Source organism: Hypanus sabinus, unplaced genomic scaffold (genome assembly GCF_030144855.1).
Source record: "Hypanus sabinus isolate sHypSab1 unplaced genomic scaffold, sHypSab1.hap1 scaffold_1217, whole genome shotgun sequence".
Lineage (NCBI taxonomy): Eukaryota > Metazoa > Chordata > Chondrichthyes > Myliobatiformes > Dasyatidae > Hypanus > Hypanus sabinus.
This window is the reverse complement of record NW_026779278.1, coordinates 51,511-70,676: the sequence shown is the minus strand read 5'-3', so window position 1 is coordinate 70,676 and position 19,166 is coordinate 51,511. Positions and strand designations below refer to the sequence as shown.

The following is a 19,166-nucleotide window of genomic DNA, read 5'->3' as shown; positions in this document are numbered from 1 at the left end:
GGCGGCCTGAGTTGACTCTCTACTGTGCACTATGTGTGTTATAATTTCACTAAGTACCAGAGACAGAGTTTAAAATAGAACTGATTTATTTGTCACAGATGCAAAATATTAAACTCCAGTCCTATTAAAGGTAAATGTGCAGCAGAAGAAACTCCTCCCATGCCCATTGACCAGGGTGCAGAACTGGGTGTGGTGAGCAGCAGCAATGATTGCAGAGTTCAGCACCGACAGTCAGTCTCGAAATTGCATTCAGCAACGGTGATGGACACACATCCAGTGAACGGTCTCTCCAGTGAGAACTCAATGATGCACATTTGGTTGATTTGACTGAGAGAATCTCTTCCCAAAGTCCGAGCAGGTGTCTAGAGTCTCCCCGGTGTGAACTGAGTAGTGTGCTCGCAGGTGGGATGACTGAGTGAATCCTTTTCCATTGTCTGAGCAGGTGAATGGCCTCTCCCCAGTGTGAACTCGCTGATGTACCTTAAGTTGAGATGACAAAGTGAATCTTTTCCCACATTCTGAGCAGGTGAACGGCCTCTCACCAGTGTGTACTAACTGATGTCTCAGTAGGTGAGATGACAACGCAAATCCCTTCCCACAGTCTAAGCAGGTGAACGGCTTCTCCCCAGTGTGAACTCGCTGATGAGCTCGCAGGTGGGATGACTGAGTGAATCCCTTCCCACAGTCCGAGCAGGTGAACGGCTTCTCACCAGTGTGAACTCGCTGATGTGCTCGCAGGTGGGATGACTGAGTGAATCCTTTCCCACAGTCTGAGCAGGTGAACGGCCTCTCCCCAGTGTGAACTCGCTGATGTGCTTGTAGTTGGGATGACTGAGTGAATCCTTTCCCACAGTCTGAGCAGGTGAACGGCCTCTCCCCAGTGTGAACTTGCTGATGAATCTCCAGTTGAGATGACGAAGTGAATCTTTTCCCACAGTCCGAGCAGGTGAACGGCCTCTCCCCCATGTGAACTCGCTGATGTACCTTAAGTTTATATGATGAAGTGAATCCTTTCCCACAGTCTGAGCAGGTGAATGGCCTCTCCCCAGTGTGAACTCGCTGATGTGCTTGTAGTTGGGATGACTGAGTGAATCCTTTCCCACAGTCTGAGCAGGTGAACGGCCTCTCACCAGTGTGTACTAACTGATGTCTCAGTAGGTGAGATGACAACGCAAATCCCTTCCCACTGTCTAAGCAGGAGAATGGCTTCTCCCCAGTGTGAACTCGCTGATGCACCTTAAGTTTATATGACGAAGTGAATCCTTTCCCACAGTCTGAGCAGGTGAACGGCCTCTCCCCAGTGTGAACTGACCGGTGTGCTTGTAGGGTAGCAAACTGTGTGAATGCCTTCCCACAGTCTAAGCAGGTGAATGGCCTCTCCCCAGTGTGAACTCGCTGATGTGCTTCTAGGTGGGATGACTGAGTGAATCCTTTTCCACAGTCCGAGCAGGTGAACGGCCTCTCACCAGTGTGAACTCGCTGATGTACCTTAAGTTGAGATGACAAAGTGAATCTTTTCCCACATTCTGAGCAGGTGAATGGCCTCTCACCAGTGTGAACTAACTGATGTCTCAGTAGGTGAGATGACAACGCGAATCCCTTCCCACACTCTGAGCAGTTGAACGACCTCTCCCCAGTGTGAACTCGCTGATGTGCTTGAAGGTGGGATGACTGAGTGAATCCTTTCCCACAGTCTGAGCAGGTGAATGGCCTCTCACCAGTGTGAACTCGCTGATGTACCTTAAGTTGAGATGACGAAGTGAATCTTTTCCCACATTCTGAGCAGGTGAATGGCCTCTCACCAGTGTGTACTAACTGATGTCTCAGTAGGTGGGAAGACAACGCCAATCCCTTCCCACAGTCTGAGCAGGTGAACGGCCTCTCCCCAGAGTGAACTCGCTGATGTAGCTTAAGATTAGATGACAAAGTGAATCCTTTCCCACAGTCAGAGCAGGTGAATGGCCTCTCACCCGTGTGAACTGACTGATGACTCAGTAGGTGAGCTGACAACATGAATCCCTTCCCACAGTCTGAGCAGGTGAATGGCCACACCCCGGTGTGAACTCGCTGGTGAGCCATTAGAGTGGATGACTGAGCAGATAAATGGATTCCCCCCGTGTAAATTGACAGCATGTCAGTCGGTCAGATGATCGATGAATCTCTCCCACAGTCTGAATAGGAATAATGATCGAGTGAATCACTCCCCACAGCCTGAGTAGGAATGATGATCGAGTAAATCCCTTGTTCCACTTCTTAAATATCTGGACATAGACAACAAAACAGCGTGTTGTGTTTGACCTCCCCGTAGATAATTTCCTTGTTGTTTTTAACCTGAAAAAGATTTATAGTACATCAATGGGTGAAGGACAATATGTCAGACGAGATTACTTGAGGTGTCAAGGTGTGATCTGGCATCACATTGTTACAGTGAGGTTCAACCCAAGTTGGAGAGAGAAGTCATCTTCCAGCTGGGCACAGTGCAGGTATCTGGAACGACCATCAAATTCTCTGATGATCTTCCTGTGTCTATAAGAATCGGGCATTTCTGCCGTCACCAGTCTGTGACCTGGCTCAGTTTGACTCTCTCCATTGGTATTATTCTCTGTTTCCACTGAGCTGCAAGAGTGCCTGTCCGCAAAGTAACTGAACACTCTCACACAAATACCCTTTGTTGACGTGCAGCTGGGATTTTCTTTTATCTATTGTCAATGTGAAGTGCCACAGTTTTGAAGCCATGTAAACGTTTCCTGCCCAGATGAATGGTTGGTCCGCACAGCTGTTAAAAGTTCTTGTCACAGTCATAGAAAAGCACAACACAGAATCAGGCCCTTTGGCCCATCTAGTTTGTGTTGAACTATTTAAACTGTCTGCTCCTGTACCCCTGCCATCCAGGTGCCTATACAACCCTCTTAGAAGTTGAAACTGACCTCGCATGGTCCAGCTGGGTTTTCTGCTCATTCCACACCCGGATGACCGTCAGTGGAAGAAGTTTCCCCTCATGTTTCCCTTAACATTTCACCTTTCACCCTTAACCCATGGCCTCTGGTTGTAGTCCCACCCAATCTCAGTGGAAAAAGCCAGCTTGCATTTTCCCCATCTATAACCCTCATGATTTTGGTACGTCTCTGTCAAATCTCCCCTCAATCTTCTACATTCCAAGGAATTCCAATTTTGGGGGATATTAACTTGCGAGTGGATTGGGAAAATCAGGTCAGCACTGGATCTCAAGAGAGAGAATTTGTAGAATGTCTCTGAGACTGATTTTTAGAACAGCTTATTGTTGAGCCCACTAGGGGATCAGCTGTACTGGATTGGGTATTGTGTGATGAAACAGAGGTAATTAGAGAGATGGAAGTGAAGGAACCCTTGGGAGGCAGTGATCACAACATGACTGCGTTCCTGTGAAATTTGAGAAAGAGAAGCTGAAATCCGATGTGTCGGTATTTCAGTGGAGTAAAGGAAATTACAGTGGCATGAGAGAGGAACTGGCCAAGGTTGACTGGAAAGGGACACTAGCAGGAAGGACGGCAGAGCAGCAGTGGCTGGAGTTATGTGAGAAGTGAGGAAGGTGCAGGACAGATATATTCCAAAGAAGAAATTTTCGAATGGAAAAAGGATGCAACCGTGGCTGACAAGAGAAGTCAAAGCCAAAGTTAAAGTAAAGCAGAGGGCATAGAAGGAAGCAAAAATTAGTGGGAAGACAGGGGATTGTGAAGTTTTTAAAAGCTTACAGAAGGAAACTAAGAAGGTCATTTAGAGGGAAAAGATGAACTATGAAAGGAAGCGAGCAAATAATATCAAAGATGATACTAAAAGCTTTCTCAAGTATATAAAGAGTAAAAGGCTTTGTGAATAGATATAGGACTGATAAAAAATGATGCTGGCAAATTGTAATGGGAGATAAGGAGATGGCGGAGGAACTGAACGAGTATTATGCATCAGTCTTCACTGAGGAAGACATCAGAAATATACCGGACATTCAAGGGTGTCAGGGAAGAGAAATGTGCGCAGTCACAATTACGACAGAGTAAGTACTCAGGAAGCTGAATAGTCTAAGGGTAGATAAATCTCCTGGACCAGATGGAATGCACCCTCGTGTTCTGTAGGAGGTAGCAGTGGAGATTGCGGAGGCATTAGCAATGATCTTTCAAAAGTCGATAGACTCTGGCATGGTTCCGGAGGACTGGAAGACTGCAAATGTCACACTGCTACTTAAGAAAGGGGCAAGGGAGAAAAAGGAAATTATAGACCTGTTATCTTGACAGCGGTGGTTCGGAAGTTGTTGGAGTCAATTGTCAAGGATGAGGTTACGGAGTACCTGGAGGCATATGACAAGATAGGCTGAACTCAGCATGGTTTCCTTAAAGGAAAATCCTGCCTGACAAACCTAGTGTAATTTTTTGAGGGAATCACAAGTAGGCTAGACAAGGGAGACGCAGTGGATGTTGTGTATTTGGATTTTCAGAAGGCCTTTGACAAGGTGCCACATGAGGCTGCTAAACAAGATAAGAGTCCATGGAATTACAGGAAAGTTACATACGTGGATAGAGCGTTGGTTGATTGGCGGGAAACAGAATGTGGAAATAAAGGCATTCCCATTGAGTCCTGACGAAGGGTCTCGGCCCAAAACGTGGACAGTGCTTCTCCTTATAGATGCTGCTTGGCCTGCTGTGTTCCACCAGCATTTTGTGTGTGTTGTTTTATAAAGGCATCCCATGCTGGTTGGCTGCCGGTTACCAGTGGTGTTCCACAGGGGTCCGTTTCTTTTTACGTTGTGTATCAACGATTTGGATTATGGAATAGATGGCTTTGTGGCTAAGTTTGCTGATGATACAAAGATAGGTGGAGGTGCTCGTAGTACTGAGGAAACAGAGAGTCTGCAGAGAGCCTTGGATAGATTGGGGGAATGGGCAAAGAAGTGGCAATTGAATTACACTGTCAGAAAGTGTATGGTCATGCACTTTGGTAGAAGAAATAAATGGGCAGACTATTATTTAAATGGGGAGAAAATTCAGAGTTCTGAGATGCAACGGCACTTGGGAGTCCTTGTGAAGGATATCCTTAAGGTTAACCTCCACACTGAGTTGGTGGTGAAGAAGGCAAATGCAATGTTGGCATTCATTTCTAGAGGAATATAGAGTATAGGAGCAGGGATGTGATGTTGAGGCTCTATAAGGCACTGGTAAGATGTCACTTGTGTGCAGTTTTGGGCTCCTTATTTAAGAAAGGATGTGCTGACATTGGAGAGGGTACAGAGAAGATACACTAGAATGATTCCAGGAATGAGAGGGTTAACATATGAGGAACGTTTGACCGCTCTTGGACTGTACTCATTGGTGTTTAGAAGAATGGGGGGGGGGGGACATCACAGAAACATTTTGAATGTTGAAAGACATGGACAGAGTGGATGTGGCAAAGTTGTTTCCCATGGTGGGGGAGTCCAGTACGAGAGGACATGACTTGAGGATTGCAGGGCGCCCATGCAGTACGGAGATGCGAAAACATTTTTTTCAGCCAGAGGGTGATGAATCTGTGGAATTTGTTGCCACCAGCGGCAGTGCAGGCCAAGTCATTGGGTGTATTTAAGGCAGAGATTGATAGGCATCTAAGTAGTCAGGGCATCAAAGGTTATGCTGAGAAGGCGGTGGAATGGGACTCAAGGGGAGATTGAATCAGCTCATGTTGAAATGGCGGAGCAGACTCAATGTACTGAATGGTCGACTGTCTTATGGTGATTCCTGTGTATGCACCCTGGAAGCCTCAAGAAACGATAATGATCATGAATCAGGCCCCAGATAGAAAAGAAAAACCAGCACAGTTTACTCAGTGTGTCCACAGTACTATACAAATGTCTAATGCGACTCCGCAAGATTTATTCGGTCTCTGCAGCATGATTCTCTCAGCTGATGAGGGGTGGAAATGGAAGGCAGAATTGCGATACCAAACCTATCAGGAGTTACAGGCAGGAAACCATAATGAGAATGAACGGACAGACCAGATTATTCAAGCCTTGGAAAGGGCTCTCCAGCAACCTGTAAACATCACTAAAGTACTTGAATGCAAACGTAAGCCTGGGGAATCAGGACCAGACTATTGGGAGTGATTTGTGGCCTGCTATGGCACTTTCACAGGAGACCAAGCCTTTTAATAATGGGAATCTGTACCCCCAGTTTAATGCCCTACTGCTCCAAAACTTACCAACTAAGTTAGCCAACATAATTAAAACAGATAATATGAATTGGCCTGACAATGACCGAAATTGAATGTGATGAGCTTTGACATATTATTGGAACCTGATTTCGATTCCTGATCAACCCCAAAATGAACTAATATTTAAAGTGAACATGTTCAGCGGGAAGAAGGATGCGAGCGGGCTATATATTGGGATCAGAAATAGGATCAAAAACGTACCAAGGGACAGGTGGGGACAACAACCCGTTTAGAAATTGACAAGCAAAGATGCTTCCTACTGTGAGTATCATCCCTCAGGAAGAGCCCAATGTAATATTGACAGGTGCTGGAATTTCAATTCCGGTTATGATTGATATTGGGCAACGAAAACCACTCTCGATCAGGAAATAGTATCGGAAAAAGGATTCCAGCTATCAGACGCTACAATCACTCTGTCTGGGTTCGAAAGGCACGGAACGTACGTATTCACGTACCCAGCCACTGCAGGTGGAATTCCAGGGGAGCCAGTGTGAGGTTTCGTTTACAGTCACCACCAGACGGGGGTGTAATCTCGTAGGGAGAGACTTGCTCTGTCCGTTGGAAGTCGAGATTCTATACACGGACAAGGATATCATGCTGGAACTGCGAACAACTGATAGCTTCCTCTGACCACCCAGTGGTGGGCTCTTTATCTGGACTCCAGTACATTTGAACCCCTTCTGCCAGTGGCCAGCTCTCATGTGACTCTGTGCTATGACCCTATGCTCAACTGAGGAAACCCCTCGAGGGACAGAAGTTCCCAGTCACGGTGATTGGAGAGGTTAAAGGAAGAGACGGCATTGCATTTCTGGCCAAAGTTCCAGATTTCTTTTGGTGACTGGAGGTTCCCTATACCACCGTCAGGGTTTGCCCTGGGTTCAAGCCAAAGAGCCTAGGGCTCCTTGGACGAAACAGGCCTCCAGCACCGAGGGAGACTGGCAAAATTGGTCCTCTTGAAGATCAGAGTGGTCACCTATGAATGGAACCAAAAGAAATTGGGGGGATCTTAAATGTATTTTTTTGCTCCTGTATTTACTAAGGAAATTGGCATGAAGTCAATGGAAGTAAGGCAAACAAGAATTAAGGTCATGGAATCTATACAGAAAGAAGAAGAGGAGGTGCTTGCTATCTAGAGGCAAGTCAGAGTAGATAAATCCCCAGGACCTGACAGGGTATTCCCTCGGACTTTGAAGGAGACCAGTGTTGAAATTGCAGGGGTCATGGCAGGTATATTTAAATGTTGTTATCTGCGGGTGAGGTGCTAGAGAATTTGAGGATAGCTCATGTTGTTCTGTTGGGTAAAAAAGACTCTAAAAGTAATTCAGGAAAGTATAGGGTAACTTTGACGTCGGTCGTGGGTAAATTATTGGAAGTGGTACTAAGCGATAGGATCTACAAGTATATAGACAGACAGGGATTTATTAGGGCGAGTCAACATGGCTTTGTGTGTGGTAGGTCATGATTAACAAATCTATTAGAGTGTTTCAAGGAGGTTACAGGAAAATAGATGAAGGCAAGGCAGTGGATGTTGTCTACATGGACTTCAGTAAGGACTTTGACAAGGTCCTGCATGGGAGGTTATTTAGGAAGATTCAGTTGCTAGGTATACATGGAGAGGTAGTAAATTGGGTTAGACATGGAATAATGGAAGAAGCCAGAGAGTGGTAGTGGAAGATTGCTTTTCTGAGTGGAGGCCTGTGACTAGTGGTGTGCCACAGGGATCAGTGCTGCGTCCATTGTTATTTGTCATCTATATCAATGATCTGGATAATAATTTGGTAAATTGGATCAGCAAATTTGCTGATGATACAAAAATTGGAGGTGTAGTGGACAGTGAGGAAGGTTTTCAAAGCTTGCAGAGGGAACTGGACCAGCTAGAAAAATGGGCAGAAAAATGGCAGAAGGAGTTTAATACAGGCAAGTGTGAGGTATTGCACTTTGGAAGGAAAAACTAAGGTAGAACATACAAGGTAAATGGTAGGGCACTGAGGAGTGCAGTAGAACAGATGGATCTTTGAATACAGATACAAAATTCCCCAAAAGTGGCGTTACGGGTAGATAGGGTAGTAAAGAGAGTTTTTGGTACATTGGCCTTTATGAATCAAAGTTTTGAGTATACGAGTTGGAATGTTATGGTGAGGCTGTATAAGGCATTGGTGAGGGTGAATTTGGAGTATTGTGTGCAGTTTTAGTCACTAAATTACAGGAAGGATATTAATAAGGTTGAAATAGTGCAGAGAAGGTTTACAAGGATGTTGCCGGGACTTGAGGAACTGAGTTACAGAGAAAGGTTGAATAATTTAGGACTTTATTCCTTGGAGTGTAGAAGAATGAGCAGAGACTTGATAGAGGTATATAAAATTATGATGGGTCTAGATAGAGTGAATGCAAGCAGGCTTTTTCCACTGAGGCTAGGGGAGAAAAAGAACAGAAGACATGGGTTAAGGGTGAAGGGCGAAAAGTTTAAAGGGAACATTGGGGGGGGGGGCTTCTTCACAACTGGGTCTGACTGGTACTGGCATAACTGGTTCTTCTGGGCACATTCTGTCTCACTCCCAACTATTTCCTACCTTCCTTTGTGCAGGTACGTAATGTCTAAAGGACCAGTGTTTGAATAAATGAGACTCACCAAACTTTCTCCTGACTGAATCACTGGAATCTCCGAGTCAGATGGGTTCTCTCCAGTCGGTGCTCTCAATCCTCGGGCTGGTTCACTTGTTGCTGTTCCCTCGACTTCAGTCGTGGTTTTTCTTCCAATAAATCTCTCACTGCAGGTCTAACTTTAACATGTAAGATAATGAAGCACATTAACATTACAAAGGAGGACCAAACATTTCTGCTTAATGTTACTAGGAACAAAACTCACTGAAATTTAAACATTGAAGGTAAATATAATGATCTCAGTGAACAATCTTTTATTGTCCCTCACATGTCACAGAATGATATGGGATAAGAAGGAGCCATCATTCAGTCATGGTAAGACACAAGACACAGGAACAGAATAATGTGATTCGATCCATCTGGTCTGCCCACCATTCAACCACGGCTGATTTTCATTCCAACAACATATTCCTGCCTTCCTCCTGTAACCCTGAAGCTACTTAGCAATCATGAATATATTAATTTCTGTCATAAATACCAGAAACACTCAGCAGGTAAGGAACAGCTTACAATACAATTCAATTAATAACATTTCATCAGAATGACTTCAAACATTTTCAGTTTTTAGTGCAGATCTCCAGCACAGCTGCCTGATTGACAGTGAGGGAGGATGGGGGGGGGGATTTCCAAACACAGTTTGAACACTAATCTCTGGGTCTATTTCTACTGTTGTAAACACGGAACAACCCATTTACTCACAGCCTCTCCCTGTGAGGATGGAATGGGAACTCATCCTCTCCTCAGATTGTCAGTCATTGCTTCCAAAGGAACTCCAGAAACAAACAGCTGATCCCAGACCAGAAATACTCGATCAACACCTCACAAGCCCAAACAGCTCGATCCCTGGGTCCACTTTACCTGGATCAAAAACCATGATCTCCCAGGACCCAACCCCACAGACTCACACAGCTGAATCTGCCACTCACCGACCCTGAGAGTCTCACACTTTGTCCCCACATCTCACACTGGGTAGTGCAATCCGGGATTTCCCCACAACCAATGTCCAGCTGCTCGAAATTTCTGCTTCATTGCAGGTCGAGCATCCAGCCCCGTCTGTAGAAGCACTAACCAAAGTCAAAGCTAAAACACCAGCAGTTCCATTTGCCTGGAATGCCAATCAAAAGATTAGAGCCCAAGCACCAACTCTCCCAGTACTCTTTGCTGCCAGTAAAATGCTGCAGTGCGTCAGCCCGTCACTGTTCATAAACGAGCACCTCCACACCAATGCACAACAGAACTGGGACCTGATGACCCTCCGACATTCCAGCTAACAATAACCGATTCTGGAAATGACTCAGCGAGGCCAAAGGTACAAAAGAACACTTCACAATGAAGACAAGGGTTGGAGGAAAGATTGCTGATATATAACATTGAGGAGGTGGGATACAAGGCGGACTGAGGTTGACCCAGATGGTTGGTGTACATCACTGAAACGGGGTTGGGGGTTGTGAGGAGACTGGACAGAGGTTGAACAAGATGAACAGATGGAACAAGGTGGGAGAAGGGATCAAGGACGATCACTGATGGTCCTCCAGCAACACATAGGTACTGAATGAATAGTACATACTATCGTACAAAAGATTCTAAAATGACAGAATTAGCAAAAACAACAAGACTTTGCAAGATATACTTTGACACTCACAAGATTTTTATCAACACACCATAGAAAGGTTCCCATCCGGAAACTTCACGCTTTGCACGGTAACTGCCCTGCCCGTGACTGTGAGGAACTGGTAAGACCTTTGGATTCAGATCAGCACATCACAGAAACCATTCTCCCCCCGAGACTTCACGGTCCCTCGGTAAAGCAGGCAGTGAAATCAAAGATCCCCATAACCTGGGTTGTTCTCTTTCCTCACCCACCCCAATCCGGGAGAAGACACAACAGGCATAAAGCTCCAGGACAAATGTGAGGAGCCTCAGGAAGCGAGGCAAGTTCGGGAGAAGTTAACAGGACTCAGTGGCCAACATCAGATTTCCCAACACAACATGGAGGATGCGTGACCACCCATCTGAACATGCACAAAGAGATCGTTACATCTCCAGTTAAATGGGAGGGGCAAATGGGATCTCGTGACCGGTGGGGTCTGACACCCCAGGCATAGTCTCCAGCTTCCCAGCACTCTGTGGAAATAAACAGACGCCCCTCACATCTCCTCTCACCTTAAATGTGTCAGACATTTCAAACCCCAGGTAAAACATACCCTCTGTCCACTCTATCCATTCCTCTCGTAATCTGATAAACGTCCATCCAGTCTCACCCCAGCCTGCACCGCTCTGGAGAAAACAACACAAGTTTGTCCAACCTCTCGTTACAGCTCATGCCCTCTAATCCAGGCAGTGTCCTGGTAAACCTCTTCTGCACCCTCTCCAAAGCACCGACATCCTTCCGAGAATGGGGGCAACCAGAACTATCTGGAACACTCCAGATGTGGTCTAACTAGTTTTTTAAAGCTGCAACACAACTTCACGACTTTTGAATTCAGTGCTTCAAATAATAAAGGTAACCACGCCATTTGCCTTCTTAACCACCCGATCAATCTGTGTAGTCTGTTTCAGGAAATGATGAACTTGGAGTCTAAGATCCCTCTGATCATTGACACTGCTCAGGGTTTTATCTCATACCCTGTACTATCTCATACATTCAGGGGTGCAGTGCTACCAGAGCTCACCGGAGAGCCGCTCCGACACCTCTGTAAAAAAGTCAAAATAAACAAGCGCGGAATTTAACAACGGCCACATATTAAATAGAGGGAATTTTACGGAAGCGGGGGTTGGGAAGAGGGGGTGTTGGCTGATGGGGAAAAATACCACTAATAACATTAGAATATTTGATCATTTTTCGTGAAATCCTGGAGCTGTGACTGTTTTTTATTTAGGTATTTGTGAAATTCCTTCTCCCTCGACCCATTGTCCTAGGAAGCTCGGAAATCCCTGTACACAAGTGTGAGCATTCTTCTGCTCTTTCCAATGGGTACCATTGGATACCAGGAAGGAGCTATATTCAGCAAGGAATGAACATGGAAACCCAAGTTTAAAAGTTGAAAACAATGAAAGAAAAATTCACTACTTGCTTATCTTCCGTCTGATTTTGATCAAATACACATGCTAATCATCCAAAATCCTCTTCTACACCTGGATAAATTTAGTTTTGTTTTCCAAGCCAAATGGAAAAAAAGACATTTCCAGGCTTTAAGCTAGTTTTACATCATTTCAACTATTATATCATTAACAGCAGATCAACCCCTTGGCCTCGCTCCACCAACTGCAGCTGATTGGAAAGAGGCTCTTTTTCTCATTGCGATGATAGGAAGGAGAATAATTTAGTGAGGCAATGACGAGACAAAACACATTTCCAAACCTCCCAAATGGTTGCTCTGCTCCCCGTTAACATTTATGACTTTCAAAATACAATCTTTTCTATTCGTATAGATGCGATAATAATAAAGATTCAAGCTTGTTTAACTTTTTATATATTTAAAGACTAAACAGTGTCTGTATCGGTCTCACCATGTAACACCTGACCTGTGAGGATATTGTGAGAATCAACACTCACAGGTACACTTCCCATCCAACCACTTCTCCGAGAGAAACAGTACGAAGCAGAGTTGACAACCTACATCTTTTGAGACTAATATTCAGCAATATTCATGGCTTTAGCAATAGTTCATCAGATGTTATTTTTTCATACTTGATTACTTGGTTCCAATTTAGGGGCTAAAAGTATAAAAACTGAACTGCTTTATTTTTGTTATTTTTATACCTCTGAGGAACACTGCTAAGCGCTGCGGCCGTCTGCTCTGACTCAGTCGTATTAGTAAGGCTACATCTGTGGTGGTCCGTGGATTACTCGCTAATCCTAAAGTACATTTTTCTCACTTACAACCGTTTGACTTCTAAGGAAACAAAGTTATTTTACTTGCTTGATAATTATATTCTATGATAATCAGTTAAGTGCAACTGTGTAATGCTTTGTCATGTTATTAAATTAAGTATTATATGTTTAATTGTACCAGTTATACACTGAAATGTAGTGAGAGGCTGTAATCTTGTTAATGTCTTAGCTATCACTATATTTCTGTGGAGCTCTGGAATTCATATATTTCTTTCATCTTGGTTTACTGCTTGACATTATAAGAAGCCCTATATATGTCACACCCAATTTGTGCACCTGCTCATTACACGAATGGCACAAGGAAGTTGCCCAGTAAATGAAATGAGCATGTACACAAATTGGGTGTCACAAATTAGGGGTGATTAATAGGGGGCCTAAGGTGGAAGGATTCAATTTTACAAAACTTAGCAATTTCCAATTATCTGAAACAGAAATACCACAAAAGTTATTAACTTCAAACTTTCTGCATAATCACTCAAAGAGTTGAACTACACGTGCAGGTACCGAGCGCTGTATAACTTCAGGCCTTCTAACTTAGGCCACGAACTTATCAATCAAACCTACCGACCCCCCCCCCCCCCCCAACCCCAAACCACTCGCACCCCAACCCCAAACCACCCCCACCCCCTTACAGCTCTGGCAGCTAAAAAATTATCACTGCACCCCTGCTCCAGCCGTCCAGCAGAGCTCGGGCCCGGCCCTTTCCCAATGCAACCGGCCCCCGAGGTGCACAACACCGGGATCATTCCCTACTCACCCCTGCTCCAATCGGAGAACCGCCAAACAGCGGCACTCGGCACCGCGCATGCGTTCAGCAGCGTTCCTCCACAGCGCCACCAATGGCCGGATGTCTGCATATCGTCGCCGACGGCCGGAGACCCGCACAGCAGCGCCACAAGTGGCCGGAAGCGGGACGGACAACGGAGAGGTAAATCACAAACGCGACAAAGTCTGCAGATCCTGGAAACCCAAAGCAACACAAACAAAATGCTGGCCGAACACAGCAGGCCGGGTAGCAACGGGAATGGGAATCGGAATGAAAATGTTTGGACACCGGGAACTCCCGCTCGGAGCGGATAGTTCAAAGGTTAGTTTATTATTAAAGCAGGTGTCCATAAATAACACTGCGTTTTTGTTTCTCCATAGAACCACGAAACAAAGAGAGAGCAAGAAAGTCGTTCGCAGAGAAAAATCAAACTTCTACCCCACCCCCCGGATCAAGAAGAGCAGGATCCCAATCATCAAACCTCAAAAACCACCTCTCCGGACAATAAGGAACAATAATAACGACCCCCGATAAAAAAAAATACTCCTACCCCGCACAACTGCGGAGGAGCCGGTGTCATCACTGTCGAGGCGGCCACATCGGGAGCAGCGGACACAACGGGCGACCCCGGAAGATTCACAGGTCAAGTGTCGCCTCACCTGGAAGGATGTTTGGACAACGGAGAGGATTCGACCGTCCGGCCCTTTCACTGTGACACCCTGAACTCCACATCAAATCCGTCCAAACGAATCTGTGTGAACTTTAATGACCAATAAATATAATTCCTCTCAGCGATCAGCTGTCTGAATGATTCCCTGACTCTGAGAGGAAGGGGTATCTATGGTCCACACTGTCAGGGTGTTGAGTTTTGCAGGAGACAAAGGCTGCAGGGACGAGAGGTTTTCTGTTGACTAATACACTGTGTGTGGACCCCGCTGGCAATTCTGGTGTTGTGACCCGAATCGAGACAAACACCACGCTGCCCACTCCACCAACAACACGGCACAGCCGGACACATAACAGGGGACTTTACATCCCACAGCACTGGATCCAGTGATGAAACCCGTGATTAATGTTGTTGTCCGACCGAAATAATAAGAAACGCCCATTTTGGTGCGTTTAAATACGAGCGCTCCGCCACAGGTGACGTCAGACACCCCCCACTTGCCTGACGTCACACATGGGCTCCCCACACCGGGATCTGCCCTCACGTGCGCGGTGTCTTACGTCACCCACGCGCTGCTGTGCTCGAGCTTTATCGATTTAACTGCTGGGCTAATAATCACGTGACCAGCCTCTTCTTTCCCCCCCCCCCCACCGCTGTCAGCAGCGGATTCAGGACCTGCGCTACTCCCATTGGTGCGAAGCGATGTCAATCACCGGTTACAACCAGTCCCGGAGGTGGACAAGCGGAGCGGGCGTTACGTCGCTGAGTTCGTCTCCCGCTCAGGCGCCGACCTCCTCCTCAGAGCGGAGAAAACCTCAAAGTAAATGTCCGCTTTCTGATTTATTTCCATTTCCCTCCGAGGGAAGTTGGGGCGTTTGTGAAGCGTCTCCCGCGGCCGGAGTCTGATGTATCGCTGAGAGGTAGGAGGAGACCGCTCGGCCCGTCGGTTCGATGCCGGTTCCCCGGGGAGGGAGAGGGGGATTTTATTGAAAGAATGAAGATGGTGTGAGAGGGGCCGGACAGGATGTTTGTCCCGGTGGGGACAGGAGGGGCTCATCTGTGGAAATGTCTGAGCCCACGGTGGTGTCGAGCAGAGAGATTCACCACATTGGGGGCAAACACTGGCAGACTGTTGCCCTGCAAGCGGGGCCAATGGTCCGGGCAAAGTGACAATTATTTGTGCTTTGTTGAGATTGTACCTGGAATATGGTGTAAAATCCCGCTCCCCATACTAACACGGGTTATACAGACCGAAGAACAAACTGCCGGAGAAACTCAGTGGGTCGGGCAGCATCTGTGGAGGGAAATGGACCGTCAACATTTCGGGCCGAGACCCTCCCTCTGGACTGAGAGTGGACGGGAAATAGTCAGAGAAAAGAGGTGAGGGTGGGGATGGGGCAAGAGCTGGGGAGAGAGAGGTGGATCCAGGTGAGGGGGAGGTGGGAAGGAAATAGTGACAGGGGTGGGAGGTGAGTGGTTGGGGCAACACGGGGCTGCAGATGATAGAAATGAATTCCATAGAGGATTAACAAAGTGTTTAGAGAGTATTTGTTATAGAGAGTGCAATGAAGATTCACCTGACTGATCCCTGGAGTGGCGGGGTTATCACATGAAGACAGATCAAATGTGATAACCCTTTCATTTAGAGAATCGAGAACTGAGAAGTGAACACATTGAAATTCACAACATCATTACCGGTTGAACCAGGGATCCCAGTCTCTGAAAAAAGAAGTGGTCTGACCGGGACTGAGATGAGGGGAAATGTCTCCACTCCAAGTGTGGTGAATGTCTATGAATCCCCACCACAGAGGGCGGTGAAGACTCAGTGATCATCCTCGCGTAAAACAGAGATCGGCAGATGTTTGGAGACCGAAGGGATCGAGGAAATGAGGATCGGACAGAAACATGTGGTTAAGATGGGAGAGCAGCCGCCATCTTGTTGATGGTTACAGGGGCCGAATGGCCACCTCCTGCTGTTTCTCACTTGATGTTTCAGTGTTCGTGTCCACTGAAGCCGGAGGAATGTGAATAGAAATTAGTGATTATAAACACAGAACTGGTTTAAATGAAACGTGAACACTTCCTGTTTGGGCTTGAATTACGTGTCGGACTGGGATGGGAATCGAGCCCGCGACTTTGTGACCTAGGGGTGGAGGGAAAGAGATCAGTGTAGATATGATGTGGAAAAGTAGACATGTATCTGGTGTAAATATAAAATAATGTGGGCAATGCGGCGGATGTGTCGGTCAGCGTGTGAGGGCCGAGGAGCAGAGTCACTGGTTCAGGTGGAAGTCCCTCCACCCGTCACCTGATCCCTTTTCCTGTTCACGTTTTTCAGCAGATCTGCAGAATTTGCGGGTCACCGCTCTACGTGTCCGTGTAACTTAATGTTTCACCCGTTCAGACAAGTTCGTGAGATCCGGATTGGTCAGGTCCTCTCGTTGTGGGTGGACAGTATGTTTTTTTTCTGCAACATGGAAGTATGTTTTATTCCAGTGTTGTGCCCTGCCAGACTACACACAATATTTCCGGGTATATTACCTACTTATGTGAGAATTTAACTTTCACAATGCACCTGACCTTCTCATAGATGTGCACAGTTCAATTAAGTTCAACAACCAAGTCAGTCAAATATTTCCACAGAATTGAAACAGTTCATTACATTTATTATTTTTCATATTGTTGCACTGCTTCTATAATTTAACAATTTACTATGTATATTCTTATTGTAATTCGCAGTTGTTAAAATCTATAGTGATGAATTAGGTTGTACTTTTGCTGCAGAGACAACAAATTTCAGGACATATGCCGTTGATATCAAACCTGATTCTGATAATTGGTATGGGAGACCCAACACCGGTCACGTGGTCCCCGTTGCCTCAGATCTTAATGCGAGATTGAAGCCTTTTTCAATCATTTGCATTCCTCCGAAATGAACACAGTTCAGTTAAGTTTCGCTCTGAAGTTCCAGAGCAGAAGCTCAGTCTGTCTAATATTTCCACACAATTAAAATGGGGAAATTTGTTTATTATCATCACGTACTGAGCTGCAGTGAAAATCTTGCCTGACGTACCACCCACACAGATCGATACATTGCAACAGTACATTGAGCTGATATACAACAGAACAATAACTCTAACAAAGCATTATGGCTGCAGAGAAAGTGCAGTGCATATAGACATATGGTGCAGGGTCACTTCGAGTTACATTGTGAGGTCGTCCATTTTATCATTCATTTGGCTTATAAACACAGACAGGAAACCGTCCTTGAGCCGTGTGTTATGCGCTTTAAGGCTCTTCCCCGATGGAGGAGAGGGTTTTACAGCAAAAATGTCCAGGTAATGAGGTTCTTTGAGTACATGGCCTGGTTCTCCAAGGGAGGGTAAGTGTAGGAAGAGGCCATGGAGGGGAGGCTTGTTTTTCTGATGTTCTCTGCTCTCCAAAGTTCTCTGCAGTTCCTTGCAGTCATGGGCAGAGCCGTAGCCATACGAAGGCGTGAAGTATCGACAAGAAGCTCAGGGACCTCGGCCTTCACCCTGCCTTGTGTAGCTGGATCCTGGGCTTCCTGTCAGATCACCGGCAGGTGGTAAGAGTGGGCTCCATCTCTTCTGCCACTCCGACCGTCAACACAGGTGCCACTTAGGGCTGTCTACCTTCGCCCTCTCCTTTACTCTCTGTACACCAATGACTGTGTTGCCACCCACAAATCTGTTAATTAAATTTGCTGATGACTCTACACTGACTGACCTGATTTCAAATAACAACGAGGCTGTCAACAAGGAAGAAGTCATCACCCTGACACAGTGGTGTGAACAAAACAATCTCTCCCTTAATGTCACAAAAAGAAAGGAGCTGGTTGTGGATGACAGGAGTAATGGAGACAGGCTACCCCCTATTGACATCAATGGATCTAGGTTTAGCGGGGTATATAGCTTTAAGTTCCTTGGCGTAAGCATCACTGAGGATCTCACGTGGTGTGTACATACCAGCTGTGTGGTGGAAAAGGCACAACAGCACCCCTTTCACCTTAGGCCACTGGGGACCCGAGTCACCCCCAAACAAAAACTGTTCTAGCTGCTACCATCTGAGAAATGGTACCGCAGCATAAAAGCCAGGACCAGCAGGCTCTGGAACAGCTTCTTCCACCGGGCCATCAGATTGATTAATTCATGCTGACACCACAGTATTTCAATGTTATATTGCTGTACATACTATTTACTATAAATTACTATTATTTGTACGTTGCATATGTAACCCCGTGGGTCACCTCAGGCTCGCTCAGCTCGTTCTCGTCCAGGGGTAGCAGCCTTCGGCCCGCCAAACTGGGTAATCAGCCGGTGTGGATGCTGTGTGATGTCCCCGCCTCGCCCAAAAACAGACAGTACACCATATGCGATTAAGTGAGTACAATTTATAAAGGTTACTATAACTAAGTGATTAATAACGATACAGTATATATGAAGGAAAAGAAAATAAAGAAAAGACGCCAAACTTATCAAAGTCCAAACCACTTCATGCACGACTGTTGGAGCTCTATTACTGAAGTCTTCTGGCCACCATTTCATCCCCTCCGAACTCCTCGACTCGCAGCTCAGGACCACCCGAAGTGGTCAACCAAGCACACCTATCTTCATCTGCTCTCCTCGGGATACCTCCTGGCCTCAGAACCCCCTCCCCCCCCCCACTGCTTGGGGTCCGTTCCTCACCCAGTTTGCAGCATCACGTCCTCTCTCCCTCACTCCCTCGTGACAAGTCCCCCAAAATGCCCGCCAACAATAGCTTACAGACTCAGAAGAAAGAACTACATTAATCCCAATTGGTTTACAAAGGAATACAATTCTCCGTATCAGTAAATTTGAACCCAAACAAGCTTCCAGCACTCTTGCAACAAAGAAGCATTCCTACTTTTAACAAACAAAGAGGCCATTTTGATTAACATACCAGTAACAAAGAAAAAGAAGAAACCC

At 46.0% G+C, this 19,166-nt stretch overlaps 1 protein-coding gene across 4 annotated transcripts; it reads right to left on the bottom strand.

Annotated features, from left to right (window-relative positions):
* Window positions 1–99: 99 nt before the first annotated feature.
* On the bottom strand, window positions 100–13,721 carry LOC132386573 (gastrula zinc finger protein XlCGF57.1-like). Of its 4 annotated transcripts, none has more exons than XM_059958852.1 (4): window positions 13,524–13,721; window positions 8,840–8,990; window positions 2,666–2,776; window positions 100–2,331 (listed from the first exon to the last, which is right to left on the bottom strand). In XM_059958852.1, exon 4 carries the CDS (start codon window positions 2,131–2,133, stop codon window positions 301–303), a length of 1,833 nt encoding a protein of 610 aa, XP_059814835.1. In that variant the 5' UTR covers window positions 2,134–2,331; window positions 2,666–2,776; window positions 8,840–8,990; window positions 13,524–13,721; the 3' UTR covers window positions 100–300. The 4 variants fall into 4 exon arrangements, with proteins under 4 accessions (XP_059814835.1, XP_059814836.1, XP_059814837.1 ...); XM_059958853.1 differs by lacking the exon at window positions 13,524–13,721 and adding an exon at window positions 13,430–13,506; XM_059958854.1 differs by lacking the exon at window positions 13,524–13,721 and adding an exon at window positions 9,077–10,458.
* Window positions 13,722–19,166: the final 5,445 nt, after the last annotated feature.